This window comes from Equus quagga, chromosome 4 (assembly GCF_021613505.1).
Source record: "Equus quagga isolate Etosha38 chromosome 4, UCLA_HA_Equagga_1.0, whole genome shotgun sequence".
Classification (NCBI taxonomy): Eukaryota; Metazoa; Chordata; class Mammalia; order Perissodactyla; family Equidae; genus Equus; species Equus quagga.
This window is the reverse complement of record NC_060270.1, coordinates 127769356-127789873: the sequence shown is the minus strand read 5'-3', so window position 1 is coordinate 127789873 and position 20518 is coordinate 127769356. Positions and strand designations below refer to the sequence as shown.

The 20518-nt window shown below is 36.2% G+C and overlaps 1 protein-coding gene across 1 annotated transcript in view; it reads left to right on the top strand.

The window, feature by feature from the left end:
- The window catches only part of LOC124237771 (signal transducer and activator of transcription 4), a 93949-nt gene that overhangs the window by 53006 nt on the left and 20425 nt on the right, over positions 1-20518 (top strand). The window contains exons 4-13 of the mRNA XM_046657748.1: positions 2881-2979; positions 5039-5131; positions 8191-8269; positions 10828-10913; positions 12374-12525; positions 14171-14329; positions 15053-15145; positions 18263-18322; positions 18624-18641; positions 18730-18823. Of these exons, the coding sequence (XP_046513704.1) occupies positions 2881-2979; positions 5039-5131; positions 8191-8269; positions 10828-10913; positions 12374-12525; positions 14171-14329; positions 15053-15145; positions 18263-18322; positions 18624-18641; positions 18730-18823 (933 nt within the window). The remainder of the gene's footprint in view (positions 1-2880; positions 2980-5038; positions 5132-8190; positions 8270-10827; positions 10914-12373; positions 12526-14170; positions 14330-15052; positions 15146-18262; positions 18323-18623; positions 18642-18729; positions 18824-20518) is intronic.

Here is a 20518-nt window from a genome sequence, read left to right as displayed (position 1 = left end):
ATCTAAAGATTAAACGTGTCATTCAAATTTCTTAACATGGTTGTGTGTATGAGTGTGGCTGGACAGGGGATTCTAAAATTTATATGGAAATGCAAAGAAAACCTATTCTATTTGACATCAAAACTTATTATAAAGCTCTAGTAATTAAGACAGTCTGTTGGTAAAACAGAGATAGACAGAACCATAAGATGTAATGGGGCCCAGAAGCAAACCCGTCCACATATGGACACTTGATTTGTGACAGAATTGGCCCAACAGAGCGGAGGTGAAAGAATAGAATGTTCAATAAATATTGTTGCAACTGAGTATCCATATAGAAAAAAGTGAAAGGGGCCTTTCATTATTAACAAGCTTCAAGTGAATTACAACTAAGGCAAAACTATAAAGACTTAAAAAGAGAGTATAGGAGAAAAAGCTCTGTGATTGCAGATTAGGGAAAGATTTCTTAAGTCATAAAAATAACTAACCATAAAAAGAAGAATTGATAAATTTGTCTTCATTAAAATTAAAAACTTCTATTCACTGACACTATGAGACAGTGAAAAGACAGGCCACACAGTAGAAGACAAGTGCAATACCTATACAAAAGAGGATGGACACGCTATAGAAAATGGGCAGCTTCTCCTTCTGTGGCTTTCTCTTCCTTCCTCCCACCAATGCACACTTAGGGGTATTTTTGTTTTGTCTTTTTGTTTTTGTTTTTCATTGTTGCCTTTTTTTTTGAGGTCCATAGAGATGGTAACTATGGAAAGGTGGATGTGAGTACATCTTTGGCAAATAAAAAGTGCTAATTTGGCTTTGAATCCATAGTGATCAATTTTCCAAAAGACGTTTTTATCTCATACATTTAAGTGAGAGACAAAGGTAGGAAAAATGCAAAAGGAAAGTGAAAAGATAGCCTGGATGAAAACAATGGTGATTCTTGGCTCTGAACAAAAGAGAAAAAATGAATAATTTAACCTTACAAGACATGGAGGGGAACTGAATCTGAAAGGGAAGGTAAAACAAGTTCAAATGAGAAAGAAAATGAAAAAGTGTACACAATGGAGCTGAGAAATGTTGAAAGTATCTACATGATCAACAACGAATGACTCCTGTAACAGCGAGAAAAACAAAGACAAATAATGATGATTCTTGGGGCCTTAGAGGAACTCCTGAACCTAAATGGGAAGAGTTTCAAGTTTACGTAAGTAATAGAGCCTCCAAATTAGCCCTAGAAGAAGCCCTTTATTTTTATCAATGGAATATTTTAAAAATAAATTAAAGGCAAAATGAGGAAACATAGCTTTTCTTGAAGAGTTGAAGGGAAGGTATATGGAAAAAACCAACAGATAGGAAAAGTAACAGGAACAAATTCTAACTAGGGAGAATCTGAAATTGTCAGCATGCAGAAATCAGAAATTTGGTAACCCTGCTTAACAAATAGGGTCACTTAAATTTCTTTACCTCATGAGTTTCTCTCAATCCACTTTTGTTTTTTTCTTTTGGAGTTTTCTGATTTAAGGGCGAGGAAAAGAGTTTTGAAAGCTATAGAATATGGAAGAACAGGAACTCAGATACTTGGCATTTATCATAGTTTTACAAATAAAAGTGCTAATTAACATGAATTTGCTAATAAAATTGTGGTAGCAGTCAAGGCCATAAAAACATTTACAGCCAATAACACCATTTTTTTTCCTAGAAAGACCCTTTGGTTTACCAGTCTGTTTAATCTACTTTTGATTAATTGTTAATTTTCCACTTTATGAATTATTATTTTATTTTTTCTGCTACTGACCTTTTGGCAAAACATTTCATGGATAATTAGCACCTCCTTCAGAGAGGAGGGTAGAGAGAAACTAAATAAATGCATTTGTCTATATTTATTGTGCTTCCTGTTAAGCCTGCCTTGGAAAAAGTCTTGTAACAAAGAAGTTTAACGCTAAAAATGATGATGTCATTCAAATTAGTCCTGGAGGGGCTGGCCAGGTGGCATAGTAGTTAAGGTCAGGTGCTCAGCTTTGGCGACCCAGGGTTCACAGATTCAGATTCCGGGCGTGGACCTAGCACCACTCGTCAAGCCATGCTGTGGTGGCATCCCACACATAAAATAGAGGAAGATTGGCACAGATGTTAGCGCAGGGCCAGTCTTCCTCACACACACAAAAATTAGTCCTGTAAACCAAGAAAAGGCAGATACCTCCAGGGTCCTGGCACGTAAGGTCAATGAGTGCCTGGGTCACTCAGTGGTGGACACTATGACAACTGTGGGTAGTACATGCTCCCCCTGAAGGTATTGCAATATTTTAACTGACACAATATACCTTTGCATTAGGCCCCCAGGCTGCCAATTTACAATATCTGCACCATTAGCATTGGTAATAAAAGATGTATGTGTTTAGATGTCATAAAAATATTGTTGCTGAAATGTGTAATAGAGTTTCACTCTAGTATATCGATATAATTATGAGCTACTCCATGTGAACTACACCAAATGAGGACCAAAAGAAAGACTTTAAGCATGCATGGAGCACAGGGGTAACAAGACAACAGCTGGGACCACGCTGGTTCATAGTAATTTGCAGAGAAGTAATTCTTTTACCTAAAAACTATCCTCAGCCTAAGTAAACAGATGCCCCTGAGTGTGTATGCAGAGTCTTTCCTACAAGGGGCTCAGGAACTATTTTTAACTATTAAAAATGATTTTTGAAAACAGAGCAGTATGCCGCATAGGAGTCTATGTTCACAATGTAAGTTTCTGTGGCTTTATAATAGATTGTTGGAACAAATCCCAAATAATTTCACATGTTTACTGGGAGATTATTTTTGATTGCAGGTAGTGATGTTTCCTTAGGATGTGTATATTTAAGCTTTTATGTTGTTTCTGCTCACTTTTTTCAGGGAAAATTTCATGGAAATCCAATGCATGTAGCTGTAGTTATTTCAAATTGTTTAAGGGAAGAGAGAAGAATATTGGCTGCAGCCAACATGCCCATTCAGGTAATATTTTCTGAACTTACCTTGTTATCGCCTTGAACTCAATTTTTCTGAAACAGAAATTCTTATCTTCTTTCAAACCAGCTTCTACCTATTAGTAATACCACCATCCTTCCAGTCACTTGGAATCAAGGTCTTGGGATCATCTTTGAGTATCTCCTTTTCTCTGCCTCTTTATTGAGATAGTCACCAGTCTTTCCACAGTATGTTTCTAGAATCCTAATCACACCTTCTTTTCTATTTTCACTGACCACACTCTGGTCCACGGTCTTACAATGTCCGTTTAGGAATATAGTAACCACCTCTTAGCTGAATTCATAACTACCATTTGAACTGCACTTCTCTCAGCACACTTCTCCTCAGGGTTGTTCAAAACCCTTCAGTAGCTCCTGATTTCCTACCCACAAGTCCAAAATACTCCACAAGTAGGAATTGTGTCTTACAGAAACTCCGTAAATACTTGCTTGTTGATTGCTTGAGTGTACTTCACCCTTCCATATTTTAGATTGTATTTTATCCCACTATTCTAAATAAATTCAGAGCTTCCATCAAAGACAAGTAGAGGAATCAATGAGATCCTTAAGGAATACTTTTTAATTAATCCTTATAAAAAGAAAAGAGTGTGTAAGTAATCAACTTTCCGAATGATATTCTCCATAATTTAGTAAATCACATTACAATATTTATTTTTGGAAGTCCAAGAAAAGTGTCTTTTTTCACTATTAAAATTTCTCAGGTTTAGTTATTGTCAGGTTATGGTTGTTTTTGAAGAAGTACGGAGTTTTAACAATTTACTATTCTTATTTTTAGATGAATAAAAAGCATGGTATTTTTATTTAATTTAAGATCTAATGTATAGTAAGTTTCTAAAGTAAATATAGTTTGATTCAGTGCTTTTTGGGTAAAATTAAGAGGCTATTAGTAATATATTATATTCTCATATATATTCTCAGCCATCCTTTTTGTATCCCTTTTATGTCTAGTCATTTAGTGTGTGTGTGTGCGTATTGTTCCCTTCAAATGTCAGATATCAGTTAAATTAGAAATTTTCATTTTTTGATAAATGCTCGTCAAAGTCACTCTGCAAATAATCTGCCAGTACCACATACTACCACAAAAGAAGCACTGATTTGCAAATTTCAGGTAGATAAACAAATAATGGAGGCCAAAATTAGAGAGAGAGAGGGCATTGTATAAAATCTTTACAATCTGAGGAATCTGGTGTAGCTGAAAGAACACTTGATCAATAGTCAAAGACACAGGTTCCACTTGAGGTTCCACCACTGATTTTCTGTGTATCTTAGTGAAGTCATCAGCTTTTCTAACCATAGCTCCTCACCCAACTGTAAGGTCAAGGAGTTGCTGGCTTCTCTCTCATCTCTAGATGTCAATGTAGCTTTATATCTAAGCAGTACACTCAGTGTCAGATTACTTAAGTGGCCAAGCAATGGTGCTTGGAGAAGCTGGTTAACCTTTCTATTTAATCAAGCTAACATTTTTACGTATTCTTTAGTAAACTCCCTTTGTTCTAGTACAAAAATTTTATTCTGGCAGATTCAACATCCCTAATTCTGATTTAAGTCAACTTAATGTAGTTACACTATACTAATTTTTAAATTACATATATTAGTTTTATAGAATTTCAAAAGTAATATGTCAGTTATATAAAATTACAAAATAAAATTTTAAACCATAAAATCTTCTGTAATTTCACTATTCAAAGATAACACACTGATAAGATTTTGATGTGTGTGTTCTTCCAATCATATGTGCTTGAGTTTACATGTCAAGACATATATCCATATATTTATAAACATATATACATATATAAGCAACAGAGATCATAAACATGTGGTGCTTTTATAATCTGTTCTATTTCTTAACAATTTAACACGACTTACACATCATTAAATGTTTTTCCACATCATGAGTTTTAATGGCTGTGGAGGATTTCATATCATATTGATCCAAACCTCTGTTCAAAGTACATGCTACGTATACTACATTCATCATAAACTGGTTTTATCAGCATTATTGAAATTTCAAGGCATTCTTTTTTCAGGGACCTCTGGAGAAATCCTTACAAAGTTCTTCAGTTTCAGAAAGACAGAGGAACGTGGAGCACAAAGTGACTGCCATTAAAAATAGTGTGCAGGTGAGTGACCTTATAGATCCCTAGGAAGCCTAGCTATTGCCGCATACAACTAACTGTGTACCTTTTTCCTACGTGCCAAAAGTTAGTGCATACAGAAATCTTAGGGCAATCTGTTAATAAGACAAATATCTCTCACACACTACGTTCATATTAGCAAAGATTTCTTTTGGGCTAGCCTTTTAAGGTCAATTTCAATTTCTTTGACATAGGGCTATTTGCATTATCTATGTCTTCTTAAATGAGCTTTGGTCATTTGTATTTTTCAAGAAATTTGTCCATTTCATCCAAGTTGTCTTTATTGGAACAAAGTTGTTCATAATATTCTTTTATTATCTTTTGAATATCTAAAGAATCTGTAGTGATAGCACCTCTCTCACTTGATACTGGTAAATGTCGGGTTTTTCTCTGATTAGTCTGGCTAGAGATTTATCAATTTCATTGATTAGAGAAAATTTCTTAAATGAGACTTTCTCCAATTTGTGTGTAAAATAGAATGCTAATTTTCCTTTCCAAAACTTACATAGCATTCATTTCCTTGTCCTTTACAAAACTAATAATTCCATAAAATTAAATAAACTATAGATGTTTAAAGGTAAACTGCACCATATCTTGTCTGAGTAATAGACAGAGGGTTTAAATGACAATACTTCTAAGAGTTAATCTTCAGACTTCCGATTTAATGATCCTCCATAGCAAGTGACGAGCGTGCAAAACTATCTGCTTACTCTGTTGCCAGAAAGAATCAGGTTCTCAGACCAACTTAGGTAGGTCAAAATGCCCTGGCACATTATAATCTTAAAACCAACGGCTCCACTGAGTCTACAAGCATGTAAGGTCAGGAGATGCTTATTTTATTATAGTAGGAATATTTAAACACATTGAGCAAGTACGCATGATTTTTGCATCCAGCACAAATTCCTTTTGTAATTCCTGAGAAGTATGATGCAGCAGAGGCCCGCCTTTTGGAGCCCCAACCAGATCCCTTTGTCAGGCCTGTACCCCCATCTCCAGGGGCTGTGAGTGTTGGCTAATGGCTTCTCTGGAGAGCTATTTCCAGAGCCCACAGTTGCCTACAGACAGTGACCGAGTGACAGCAGAGTACAAAAGGACAGACTCCTTGCCTCAAGGTAGGGTTAACTCTGTGGTGCAGGTCATGCCTATGAGCTCCTTCTAGGATCATAACCTCAGTTTCTCTTGGAGTGCTTTGGAATGTGGCACTGCTATAAGGATTCTCAGGCCATCAAGAGAGCTCTTGAAGATTATTGCTGGGTATTTTGACATTTACTGACTACAATATCTGAAAGTCTTTAGCTATTTACTCTATCATTGCCTTTTCAGAGTTTAATGACATTAGTTCAATACACTTTTCATTAGAAGATTCTGCAAGATAGTGCCTTCTTTTAACTTTTAATTTTGAGATCAAAAGATGAGACTCCTGTGTATTTCTGCTTTAAAATGATCATAGATAATTTTATTATATTTTCTCGTGTGTGTGTGTGTGCTCCTTACCTTTTCGTAGATCATTGCATGCCACAAGTCTTTCCTCTTTGGAAATGTAACATTTAAGTGAAATGCTCCAAGAGGTGTTGGGGTGTAGTGAAGAGAAAGAGCAAACACTTTAACGCTGAACTAGACTGGACTGGAATCCAGCTTGAGCATATGACTTTCAACTTCAGTTTCCTCATACGAAAAATGGAAATATTTTACTTTGCGGGTTTCTGAAAGGATAATGTATGTAAGATTTAGGCACAGAACAGATTTTCTCGAAACTGGTAGTCGTTATTATTGAATCAGTAGACAATATACCGTGTAGTCAATAGCTACCACTTTGTTTCTTTTTTAAGGTTTATAAACATCGAGAAAGTCATTTTAGAGGATTACAGAGAAAACAAATAGGAATGAGAATAGCTATCGTAGCTCGTGCTTGTTAAACATGTGCCTGGTCAGGCTTTGCGTTAAGTAATTTAATTCATGAGATTCTTACACCTCCATCAGTAGATGCTGTTATTACCCTCCTTTCTCCTTCTCCTCCCACCCCCATCCTTCCTCACCCCTTTTGACAGACGGAGGAGCTGAAGTGCCAAGACATTTGCCCAAGTTCCTACAGCTAGTGAGTTGTAGAGTTGGGATACAGATTCAGACTCTCTTGCCCAAAATTTGATACTTTTCTTAACCAATAATTTAGGTGATTAAAATTTAGAATTTGTGAGGGGTATTGGCATAGATGTTTGTTTCCTTAGAGACTTCTTGGAATAAGTAGGCAGCAGAAAGTTCAATTTTCTAAGAAAGATAAGTAGTCTGAGATCAAGGAAGGAAAGTATGTCTAACTGTAGTAAAAGGAGGGAGTCGAAGTCAGACTGCTAGGCTTCCCCACCAAACTCCATCGCTGGGAAGCTCTGTGGCCTTGGGCAAGTAAGTTACTTCGCATCTCTAAGCCTCCGCTTCTTCATCTGTAAAAGTGAGGATAGTCACCTTCATAAGATAGTTGTGAGGACTACATGAGATAATATATGAAAAGCCTTAGCCCGGATCTTGACAATTATTACCTGTTAAGTCTGAGCAGAAAAACATCACCAAGTTTGGAGAAGAGTAAAATAAAAATCTTGAAGATGGAAGACACAGAGGAAACATAGATTCTTGTTTCTAAGAAGTAGAGAGAAAAAAATTTAGACCAAGTTGTCATAAACTGCAGCCGATTAGAATGGAGACTAAGGGAAAAGTTAATTGGTACATTACTACAGAATCATATAGAACTAAAAAGGAAAACTTAGTCTCCATAGTCTCAGGTAAAAACAGTTAAATTAGTAGCATCATTTGGAGCTAATTGAGACATGAGAGGCAAGATGCTGGAAGATTTCCAATCAATCAGGAAGAGAAAATAGTTGGAAGAGCAAGTTCAATCTGGTTCTTCCACATTATTCAGCTTTCACAGAGTTAGCTCTTCAGAAATAGAGGTTCCGTGTCTAGACTGGAAGCAACAGTGTAATTTGAAATACCAATATGTTGTTTCATCGACATGCTTAATTGTAACAACAGAATATGTTTTCTTTTGTAAAAAGATGACAGAACAAGACACCAAATATTTAGAAGACCTGCAAGATGAATTTGACTACAGGTATAAAACAATTCAGACGATGGGTAAGTCTCTGTTTTGCCTATGAGTCCACACAGGGAGGTGAAGGGAACATGACCAGGCTGTCTTCTTTACTGACAGAACTGGTAAATTGGTCTACTGCTCTAAGCGAAGTGGGTTTTTTTTGAAGGGAGGGTGCAGGAGAGGAGTATTTATTTTGCTCCCTCCTTTTCTCTCCGTATAAATATATATTTTTTACTCACCAACTCAAAGTAAATTATAAGGCTCTTGAGAAATCACCCTTACTTCGGCATGCATCTCCAAAAACTAAGAACATTCTACCATAGAATCAAAATATCATTATCACAACTAAGAAAAGTACGATAATTGCCTAATATGATCAGGAAATGACTAATGTCATCCCTTGGCGAGTTTTTTAATATAATTTTTTTAAATCATAAAGTAGAAATGTGACTCAGTGGAAAATAGACAAAAGCATTAAAAATTAAAGATCACATGAAATTTCACTACGTACAGATGAACACTGTCAAACTGTTGTATTTCCTTCCACCTTTTTTCGTATATGTTCAAATATACATATCTATTTTTTCAAAAAATTGAGATCATCCTGTACATAGTTTTATGTATTGCATTTTAAATTAAAGTTTTATTTTTACGTATTTCCCTTTATTATAAAAAATCTTCAAAAAAAATTTCAATAATTTCATGTATGCCAAAATGTAAAGACATTGCAATTTATTTGACTATCTTTTCGTGGTTAAACATTGAGGTTGCTTACAATTAGGCATTTTTTAAGAAAAGGAAGGAAAAAGAATATTTACAAGGTCTAAGATTTACAAGTAATAATGGATTGATCATTTAGAGTGAGTTCCAATTTGTGGGACAACTTGAGAAATTCTAATCAAGCCTAGATTAGTTAATAGGATTGTACCAATATTAGTTTACTGGTTTTGATAATTATAAATATAAGACATTAGAGGAAGTTGCATGAAGTATATAATGGAATTTTCTATTATTTTTGCAACTCTTTTGTAATTCTAAAATTATTTTTAAATAATTTTTAAAACAAATTGGATATAAATTTTTCGTTTACAGAATTATCTTTAACTATTGAAATGTTAGCTTAAAATTTATCTGGAAGGAAGTATGGATGATTGTGATCAAATGCTTAACTTTTCATCTAAGATTTAAGAGAGAGGATATTAGAAAACTTGTTTTTCCTGGCATAGATGAAGAGTGACATGTTTTGGCATCTTCAGGGTGTCTTGACTCCCATGAAAGTTTATTCAAAATATTCTTGATTTTTTGTATGTACATCTTTTCCCTTTGGAAGAAATGGCACAACCGTGGGTTTCATCAGATCATCGAAGGGGTCCGTGATTCTAAATATGTTTAGAGCAACTGCAAATTTAATCAACCATTACAGTTCATTGAAAGCAGTCTCATCCCCAATTACATATGTGAACTACCAATTTTAAGAATTATAACATAATGAAATACATTAAACAGTAAGATTCTTTTGAACTTACTATCTTTCAGTGCTTCATGAGCATTATGAAGAATAAAAATGATCATTTTATCATTTAAATCAAGTATTTATTTTGTTGGTTTTAAGTGAAATGAAATGTTTTAAATGAAATGAAAGATACATGGGAAATAAATTATATTCTTGCCAGTGAAAACTGGAAAGTACTAGCTAATGAAGTTTTGAGTTGATAAAATGCTATATAAGCAGGATTTTTTTGCTTCATGTAGATCTAGGAGTTGGCGAATCTGTGAATTAATACAACCAAGAATGACTTCCCAGAGACTGGTGCTATTTTGTTGAGAAATTTGGCACAATGTTGTTCTGGGGCCTCTTTCTCGCCATCACACCAGTCAGATCAGCATTCCCAACCTTTGTTTCTCATAGATATAAGTGGTTGGTGTAAACAATCACTTGCCGTGTACCAATAAAGTTTAATGTTAAAATTAAACAATACAGTGTTTATTGCACATTCCCATTTAAGAAGATGAATCATTTTGGCTTTTTTTTCTGTCAGATATTTTCCTTGATTTGCAGCTCTTTCCCACTTCTTCTAGTTTTACTGTGAGGCTAGCCCATTTTGCAAAGGAAAAGGGAAAGCGAAGAATTTAATCTTTATTAGTTTCCCAGGCAGTTGCCCATAATTCCTGGGTATACGGTGGGGCAGGGAGCAGTGGGTAAAGGCACCAGAAGGAGTCAAATGTGATTTAATCATGGACCCAAAGGGAGGCCCCTTTCCTTTCCTACTTATGCCAACCAACCAGGGTTATTATCAGTGTAGAGGTACCTAACATGGAATCCATCACAAAAACTTTATTATCTCCTCTCTCCCTACTCCCAGCCTCCCTGCTACCCTCAAAAGTAACTCGGTATGAAGAATGGTCTTCCCTCAAGGTCTGTAAGGTAGAGAGCTCCTCTCTGGCATGCTTGGATGTAATCTTTCCTGCCAAAATGAGCAGACAGAGGCTTAAGGGCCTCATTTAGGCTCTTGCATCCTAGGATCTTAGGATGGCGGCTTACAAGACAGAGAGCTTTTCCTTGGAGAGGACTCCTAATCTGATCTCTTTTCCTGTGCAGATCAGGGTGACAAGAACAGCGCCCTGATGAATCAGGAAGTTTTAACTCTGCAAGAAATGCTTAACAGCCTCGACTTTAAGAGAAAGGTTAGTGAAGAACTTTAATTTGGCCTTCTGCCTGTTTTCTCCTTTTCCTACAACTAGTCCTACTGAAAAGAATCAAGCTCTTGGATTTTATCTGAATGAATGAACTGCAGTCTTTCTGGGCAGAGTCTCATGGTGTTGGCCACGCTCCTCTTCCTAAGTTTAACAGCCGGACCTCTCTAAAGTCTTCTTATGTTGGTTACGGGGTACACTTACGGTAGCTACCGTTAATTTCAAGGTGAACATTTTACCCAATTTTATTTGCCACTGTTTCAGACATGACTGTTTTAGTTACTGTACTTAATATGCTGAGATGAGTTCTACCACACGTGTATACCCTTGGTGACTACTAAAATTTTATTAAAAAAATTGTGTTCCAGTTTCTGCTCTGAAAAATGACATTGTGCTAAGTAATTTCCTAGTTAAATGATAGTTCATTGATGACTAAACATATTCAGTCTAACCTCCTCCGAAGGAGAGGAAGAACTTTTTTCTGGCTCAATGAAATATTCGAAAAAAGGGGAAATAGCTCCATTCAATTTTCTACTTCTCTTTGAAAATAAATTCAATTGAAATTTTAATCAGTCACTGATAAATCAATAGTTCATTTCTAAAAATTCCACTCAATTTTCTGTGCAGGAATTTGTGTGAGCACAAATAAATGTAAAATTTATTTTTACTTTAATTATAAACTTAAACAGTTATATATCATATTTTATATGTGCAAATAATTAGTTCAAGATAAACTTAATGCTTTTATGCATAATTAATCTATGCTATACATTTTATGCACACCATTTTATTCTACTTTAGAAATAAGATTTTTAAGGAGAGAAGGAGCCTTGGAAATAGTTCAGTCCATTCACGTGATAGTATAGGTCAGAAGACCAAGTTCCAGCAAACTTAGATAGTTTATCCAAATTCACATAGCTTGTGGCAAAGCCAGAGTAGCAATTCACATCTTCTAATCTGTAGGCCTTTGAAAGTTATATTTCTCCACTCTGCTCCCCAAAACCCAGATAATAACTAATAAAAACTAAGACAGAAAGGCTCAATTTTTAGTCAGTACATTTTAAAATAAGTACATGAATATATTTATCACAATATAAATTAAATTTATAAATGTCTTTTTAAAAGGTAGGTATATGGCTCTATGACTACAAGATTCAATAATGTCACAGGAGTTACAAATTCAACCTATTTATACTGAAAGATATGATGAGATATTATGAGAATGTTAAATTGTGGTCATCCTTCTTCACGACGCTCTTTAATTGTAGTGGTTTAACTGTTTGAAAAGGCAGTGCTATGGCAAATAGAAGGTAGTATTTGGTAAAATAGTTGGTCAAAATTTTAACCAAGCCTTCCTCTCCCAAGTCAGACAAATTGTTTGATAGGTTGACTTATGACCGACTTTGGTTGTGTCTCATGAAAATCGCTTCAGTAGTCACCTTTCTTTTTAGGAAGCCCTCAGCAAGATGACACAAATAGTCAACGAAACGGACTTGTTAATGAATAACATGCTGATAGAAGAGCTGCAAGACTGGAAGAGGCGACAGCAAATAGCCTGCATAGGAGGTCCACTCCACAACGGGCTCGACCAGCTTCAAAACTGGTAAAAGGAATTGACTTTAGTTTCTAGTGAAAACCACAGGAAGTACAAAAGTTAGAGTCACTCAGCCAGAGAATGCAGGTTCAGACCAGACAGTCAATTCATTCGACTTATTGATGGTTCATTAGCAGCTGGGAACTCTACACATAAAAACAAATAGATGTAATTGTATAAATGTTCTTAATTTTTATCACTTTGTGGAGCAAAATAAAGCATTGATAGAAATCTACTAGAATGCATAAGAATTGTGTAATTTTCTCATTTATCAATCTTAAAAGATTCAAATGAACTTTTGAAACCAGCAGTAAATATACATTCTTTAAGGATATAAAGAAACATTAGCTTCAAAAGCTTGAAAAAAGATATCTCGGTTTTTAAACCTGTGTATTAAGATGTCAGAGTTAAACATTAGTTTTGAGTTTTCAACGAAGTGATTTGATTTTGTATTTAAATGAAGAATCTCAAATGGTGAATTCAACATCTCATCCTCTGGCTCTGCATGCGTACATGCAATCACATGTGGATACTATCCTCTGTATTAGAAGAAAAAAATGTTGATAAGATATTCCTCTACATAAATGCAAAATAAAACTTTCTGATTGAAAGAACAACTAGAAAATAGAATGAAAAAGAGTAAAATGTTCCGTTGAAATCCGAAATTGTTTTCAAAGAGCACGATTCGGTGCAATGGAAGTATGCACTGAAAGCTCTGTCCCGCCAGGCCTATTTCTCAAGAAAAGGAGGAAATTGGGTTCATTTTAAAATGTATTGGTTTTCCTTGGGGAGATAACTTTGATTCTCTAACCTCGCTACTCTGTTGTCATGAAAACAAGATAAACGACAAAGGGAGTTATAAAGAACATAGCAGATAATGGTCCTCTTACCAAATTCAGCGGGGGTCTGACAGTTCTTTCAGCAGTGTTATGTGAGGAATAAACTTTAAACACAAAGAGCTGCTGTCAGAGCCAGATGGACATACCAAGTCTGTCGAGATCTCTGCCTCCTCCGTAGCTGGAGGCCCCTTCAGTGTCCACTTCAATCTCCCTCCCAGACTTCTGGACCAAGAGTTCACCCCCATTTCTGAGGTGAGCTCATCACGTAGTGAGTAAAACTCCAAGCAGATACCTTTCTCCAGAGAAAGCCATTGATAATTTTTGGCTAATACTGAAGAGTTGTAAAAAAATACCTATTTCTGGGGGCAAGGGGAGTGGGCAAGGGGTCAGTCTCATATTGGTTTTTTTCTTCAGCGTTCTTACACATAACATTCATTATATCACATATTTTTGATGTTTTAAATGTGCTCTTTCTTTGCCATTTAGTGAGTGCCATGTTCTTAACATATGTATTTAATGGACTTTTAAACAAAGGTTCCAGATGTTGCTCCAGATGTTGAAAATTTTATAAATGATTTTTTGTCTATAACTGAAGGTATAAATTAGAAATTATTAAAAACATTTAACCTATATCATGCATCTTAGAGAAAAAAGTGGATTGGGAAAATAAACACAAAGAACTATCACTAATCTTAAATGGAATCGTGATTAGTTTAATTTAATAATTATTTAATCATTTAATATTTGCTAAATATGATTAATAGATAAAACGGTAATTAACTGGAAAAACTGCATTTTCACTTGCTATTCAATAGCTTTACACTGTTGGCAGAAAGTTTGTTCCAACTCAGAAGGCAACTGGAGAAATTAGAGGAACAGTCCACCAAAATGACATATGAGGGCGACCCCATCCCAATGCAAAGAGCACATCTGCTAGAAAGAGTCACTTTCTTAATCTACAACCTTTTCAAGAAGTAAGTGGAGTGTTATCCATTTAAATGCCTCATGGCATCCTCAGTCCCGTGGAGCTGGAAGGACACCCTGGCTGGGGTTTGGGGGTTGAGTTGAAGGAGTGGTAGAGAAGTGTCAATCAATGAGCCTCAAGGTGAAGAGACTAAAGCTCCAGAGAGTTCCAGAAACATTTCTACTCTTCACTATTTATTCATCAACACTTCTCCCACCAACTGATTTGGTTTTCCACTAGTCAAGTCACACTACCCACCTAAAGTTCAATTTTCACATTTTAGGAAAGAAGATTTCAAGGATTTGTTCTTAAGTGCATATCTAAGAAATGAATGGTGGAACATATCTATGTTTATAAGCTCATCTAAAGAAAAAAAATACTAGTATTTGCCAGAAATCCTAATATTTAGTTTTAAAATGGCATGAAATTAACTTTCTACCTTATGTTTAGTTATGATATCAGTAGACTGGAGCTTTTATTCTTGACTCAAGTATAACAATTAAGAAATATTTACTGTTGTTACTTAGGGACAATCTTTAAGCATTTTTCCATCTCATGATAATTATTGACGAGAATTCATTGGAAAGATGTGAGCCTAATGGGAGTTAGAATGGCTTCTAAGTGTGGAAAACTTGGACTTTATAAGAGGACAGCATCCTGTTCCTCTGTGGTTTTCAGCCTGTTGATATTTTCATTGTTTTCGAATGACATGCTTTATTTCCTTTTAATCTAGCTCATTTGTGGTTGAACGGCAGCCATGCATGCCAACCCACCCTCAGAGGCCGATGGTACTTAAAACCCTCATTCAGTTCACTGTAAAACTAAGGTAGGCAGAATGTGTGCTATCATTTTATATTCTTATGGAGCCACAGCCATTGCATAATTAAGGCCAATCTCTTTCATTTGACTTTCTTTATTGAGAGCCTCCTGCATGCCCAGCACTAAGCTATAGTAAATGGCCACAGAAGTGTTAAGATGAGGCCTGCTTGTCAGGAGTATTACAGTGAAGATGAGACTATGAGAGATATTAGCAAGAAAGCATGGAATCACAAGATGGAACATCATGGGATTAATTGCTGAAAAGGTTGATTGGAGAGAAGACTGGAGAGACTGGAGAATACCTAGTGGTCACTGTGAGGAAGGGCCTTGAGAAGGGAGCAGAGAGGAGAAGGGAGGAGAACTGTAGGAGAGTGAGACTCAGAAATGATGGCTTGCTGGGTCTGTTTTGTAATAGTGTGGAGCAGGAAGAGAGAGAATGAAAAGATAGATTGGGGACAGATTCTAGAAGGCTTTGAATAACCTTTCCAGGAATATAGTGGCATGTTCTTCTGCTGTGATTACCCAATAACTGGCTAATTGTTTTTTCCATGAAAACTCTCACCATCACAATTTTAAGTATATCCTGACTATGTACCTTATTTAAAGACACAAGGCTTGGGCCAGCCCCAGTGGCCTAGCAGTTAAGTTCAGCACACTCACTTTGGCAGCCTGGGTTCAGTTCCTGGGTACAGACCTACACTGCTCTATTAGCAGCTATGCTGTGCTGGTGGCTCACAAACTAAAACATAGAGGAAGATTGGCATGGATGTTAGCTCAGGGTAAATCTTCCTCAGCAAAAAAAAAAAAAAAGACACAAGGCTTTTGTGTTATGGCTTATCTGTGTATTTGATCCTTTCCCTTAGCATAAGCAACAAAAACATTTATAAATTTTTCATAATGGCACTTAAAACAATGAATTTGAGTTTGAACATTCAAAGGTTTTCATCATGCCTCAATCTGCAAGGTCCTAATGCTTTAAATTCCTAGCCACTAGGTCACCTCTGGAAAGGTGAACTTTCAGACCAGCCTGAGAGTTGGTGATGCCATGGCAGACAGTGATTTAGGTTCCCATGATAGGGTCCCTGATCACCAATCACTATTGGAACTCCGTTTTTAAAGGGAAGACATATGTTTCCAGTTTGCATTTCAAAAACCCTAATAGAAATTTCTAGTAAGTTCCTTTGCGTGAATTTTTCACCAAGACTTAAGACTCAAAAACAAATTGCAGAGGCCAGATTCCCTTTTAAAATTTCATTATTTTCAAAGTTGTTCATTCCTCATCTCCATATCTCTGTATAATCCAGAAGACAGTAACGATAAAGAGAAATAGGGTATGGGGGGGTGGACAGCCTCCTTTTCCTTGCCACATTCCCATAGATGATGTGCTAAGTCTAAGATGCTCTCTGGGACAGAAAGGGAGAGGAGTAGGGATTGCTCAGCAGAGTTCTAAGTGGAAGAGGTCCCTGAACAGGCACCACTTTGGATGTTGTTTGAACTCATTGCCATAGGCATGGACCACTAGTCCCTGGTTTGGGTGTTTTGCTCTCCTCCTCTGCCTGCCTGTTGGGTTCCTATCCTTCTTCTCTGTACCCTCTTCCCCACTGTCTTGATAGATGATCCTTTACTTAGTATTCAAGATTTTCCCTACAACACTTCTCTACCATGGCATTCCATCCTCCTGTTTCAAAGGACTCCCTTTAGTCATCAGCATCTTAGAGTGAATCAGATCCTTCACTAAGTAGGAGAGAGAGGAAGGCAGAGAGGGAAAACATCTTGCCTTATTTCATACAACCTCCTCACCCCCCACTCCCAACAACTGCACACTTATATTCCAAACCCTGAAACCAATCCTGGGACTTTTAAGGGACCGTGGCTACATTCTACCCACCCTTTTGTTTGGGCTGTATGTTGTCTATGATTATATTCCTTTAATACCTATCAGTTGCTTATCACCGTACTCTACATTCCATCTATTTAGCTGGACTTCTTATGTACAGCCATGTCCACACTTGTCCCTTCCCCAAATCACTCCATTAGTTCTCCAGCACTGGAGCCATCCTGGGAACATATGAGGAGTTCAGTACAAGCTGAGTGAATGAGTGAGGTTTGAGATGAGTGTGTGAGTAAATGAATGAATAATGAGTGAGTGAATGAGTATCTTTGATACTGGACTGCACCCACAGAGAGGGAAAATCAGAGGGTACAGCTCTGAGGAGTTGGGGAAGCCAAAGAATGAAGGAGGAGCTGTCTTCAGAAAAAGGAGAATTAGAAAAATCGTTATTCTGGCGCTGGCCCCGTGGCCGAGTGGTTACATTCGTGCACTCTGCTGCAGGCGGCCCAGTGTTTCGTTGGTTCAAATCCTGGGCACGGACATGGCACTGCTCATCAAACCACACTGAGGCAGCATCCCGCATGCCACAATTAGAAGGACCCACAACGAAGAATATACAACTATGTACTTGGGGGGCTTTGGGGAGAAAAAGGAAAAAAATAAAATCTTTAAAAAAAAAGAAAAAAGAAAAATCGTTATTCTGACCTTTAATCTCTTGTTTGTTTGAAGTTAGATCTTTTTCAGCGATCAACATTTTTGCTGTTACTTAAATATAGTGTGTTTAAAGATTGCAAATGCATTTGAACTGGAATTTTCCATATTCTTTCAGAGGCCTAGACTTTCTCAGTGTTTCGCTACATAACAGTTATCACCAAAACATTTAGTTTTACTAAGCTTACAAAATGTTTTTTTTATAGTACGAGAATAAAAATGAGCCATAGTAATAGATTTACAAAGAATTTTTCTTGTATTATACATCTAAGCCAAATTTGGGCTTTAGCCAAAATATATAGCTATTTTTCTGACCCAACCAACGTATTATCCAACACACATCCACTGAGCAATATGGAAACACTTTCCAAGTGTGTCAGTGTGATATTAAGTGGCTGATGTCAATATTAGTGACATGGCAAACTAAAGAGGAATTAGACATTTTTAAAACACACTGATATGTAACTGGAGATAATATGTTTGATTTATATGTGCATACCATAAGTATATTTAAATCTTTAAATATAGAAAGGCTTTTAGAACTTTTAATTTTTATCATTGATTCTTTATGTGTCTTTCCAGACTACTAATAAAATTACCGGAACTAAACTATCAGGTAAAGGTGAAAGCATCAATTGACAAGTAAGTTTCTAATTTCATTTTGAAACATGAAAATGTAAGACTTTTTAAAAAGAATTGTCCTTATTTTATAGAATAATTTCAACCTTTTACATTTATTTCTCTAACGTTACGTATCAATGGACTTCAAATATTTGACTTGGAAGTTGAAACATTTAACATAACTCCAGTGAAGACTTACTTAAAAAAATCTTACTATAAAGACTTGAAATGAAATTTTACGTATTATCCTCTGAAGTATTATAGAAAGTTTTTACTAGATCTATTAAATATCTCATTTTAAAGAATCTTCTTGGTTTTACAGGAATGTTTCAACTCTAAGGTAAGACATTTACTTTAGAATTTTTTTGCTATTCTCATAAATATATTTTACCTGAGACCATGTAAATAACTAAGATTTTTCTCTCTAGCAATCGAAGATTTGTTCTTTGTGGCACTCATGTCAAAGCCATGTCCATTGAAGAATCTTCCAATGGGAGTCTCTCAGTAGAATTTCGCCATTTGGTGAGTTTAGCAGTGAAATTACACAAGTTTTTTTTTCCCCCAAGTCAGGCACATCTTTATTAGTAGGTCTTATAATTCAATATATTTTATTCTTTAATGTTCCTTATGTGAGATTAAGGGCCATATTTAGAAATAAACCATGCATCATCGAGGAATTAAAAATGGTAGAAAGAACACTGAACCTTAACTCAGAGAGTCTGAGTTCTTAACAATGGTGACATAGTACCTAGATATATGTAGTCATTGGTGGATATACCTTGATGATAATGACAAAGATAATTCGTCTTATAATGGATAGGCATTCTTGGTTTCATTTTTTAAATCTCCCCAAGAAGTGACACCCAATAACATGCCTAGCTAAAGGCGCTTTCATTTTGAGAGGATTAGCTTGGGGATATAGGCTGTTCCTGGGTGTGACAGCTGCACACAGTTTGCCTTAGCATGTCTAGAAAGTTTCTGACCCAGCCTCATCCTGTTGTTTCTTGTTTTTACCACTTCCTCTTAACCTAGAGTTCTCTTCCTGCTTTCTTTCTATTCTTTGCGCAGTTTTTAGATTCCCAAAGACTCTACTGCTTTTCTTCCCAGAAACATGTCACTCATCTGGTTTATTAGCATTTAGGAAGCGTCTCACCTGAATGTTGGGGCAACAGTGAATCAGCCTCAAAAGGTCTTTCTAAAAGATAAAATTTAAGTTAACAGAAAGATATCTGCAAACACAAATTTATACTCTTTTATTTTATTTTTTTGTTTGTTTGGTCTTCAATATTGAAGAGTACATTTCTTTTTAACTGAATCCCTCCCGTGTGAGGCTGCTAAATAAATAAAATGTGATGAGGAGTCATGTATTATACAGCCTTATAACTAGCACTCTTTTTGCTTAGGTTCAATTCCTATCCTTAAGGAACTTTCAGTAATGGGCAATGTTTGGTAATAAGTGAAGCAATAAGAGGTCCTTAACTTAGAGATGACTATCGCCCGAATAAGTCATGTGGAAAAGAAAGGACAAGCAAGGAACATGCCGAAAGTGCTTAGGTCTTTATTCCAGCAGCTGTAGTCTATGTGATGGTAAAACCTTAGCCTTACAGGGCTCTTGTAGTTGCAGAGCATTTTTACAAATATTATCATTTCGCATAATAACTTTAATCACTTTTTAATACAAAAGCAAATATAGGAAATCAGAGAAGCAAAATTTTAAAAGTACCTATTATCTCACCACTTTGAGGTAACACTATTAACATTCTTATTTTTATGTTTTCATTCTTTTTTCTAATACAGTTTTTTTTAAAGTGGGATCAGATTTTACACACTAATTTGTTTCCCAGCTTTTTTTCCCATTGAGTGATCGACATCATGAACATTTTGGGGTCAGCAAGTCTCCTTCTGCTCTAATGCCGTTTAGTAGCTCACTGTGCCGTGTGGCACACTGCCATCCAGTCCTCTGTGCTAGACTTGGTTTCGCAGGCATTGGGCCTCATCATGGCTTAGCTCAGATGGCACTTTCCAGATACAAGATTCTAAAACATCCCAGCGTGATTTCCTCTTTCCAAAATGTTGGCTAGAAAACACAGTCTTCATGATATGCCCACTTGCTCCCTTGTCATATTGAAAGTTCCTGAAGCAGCATCCCACGAGGGGAAACCAGAAGCTCCTTTCTGTTGAATCTGGGCAGCTTGTCAGGTTTCAGTGAGTTAGAAG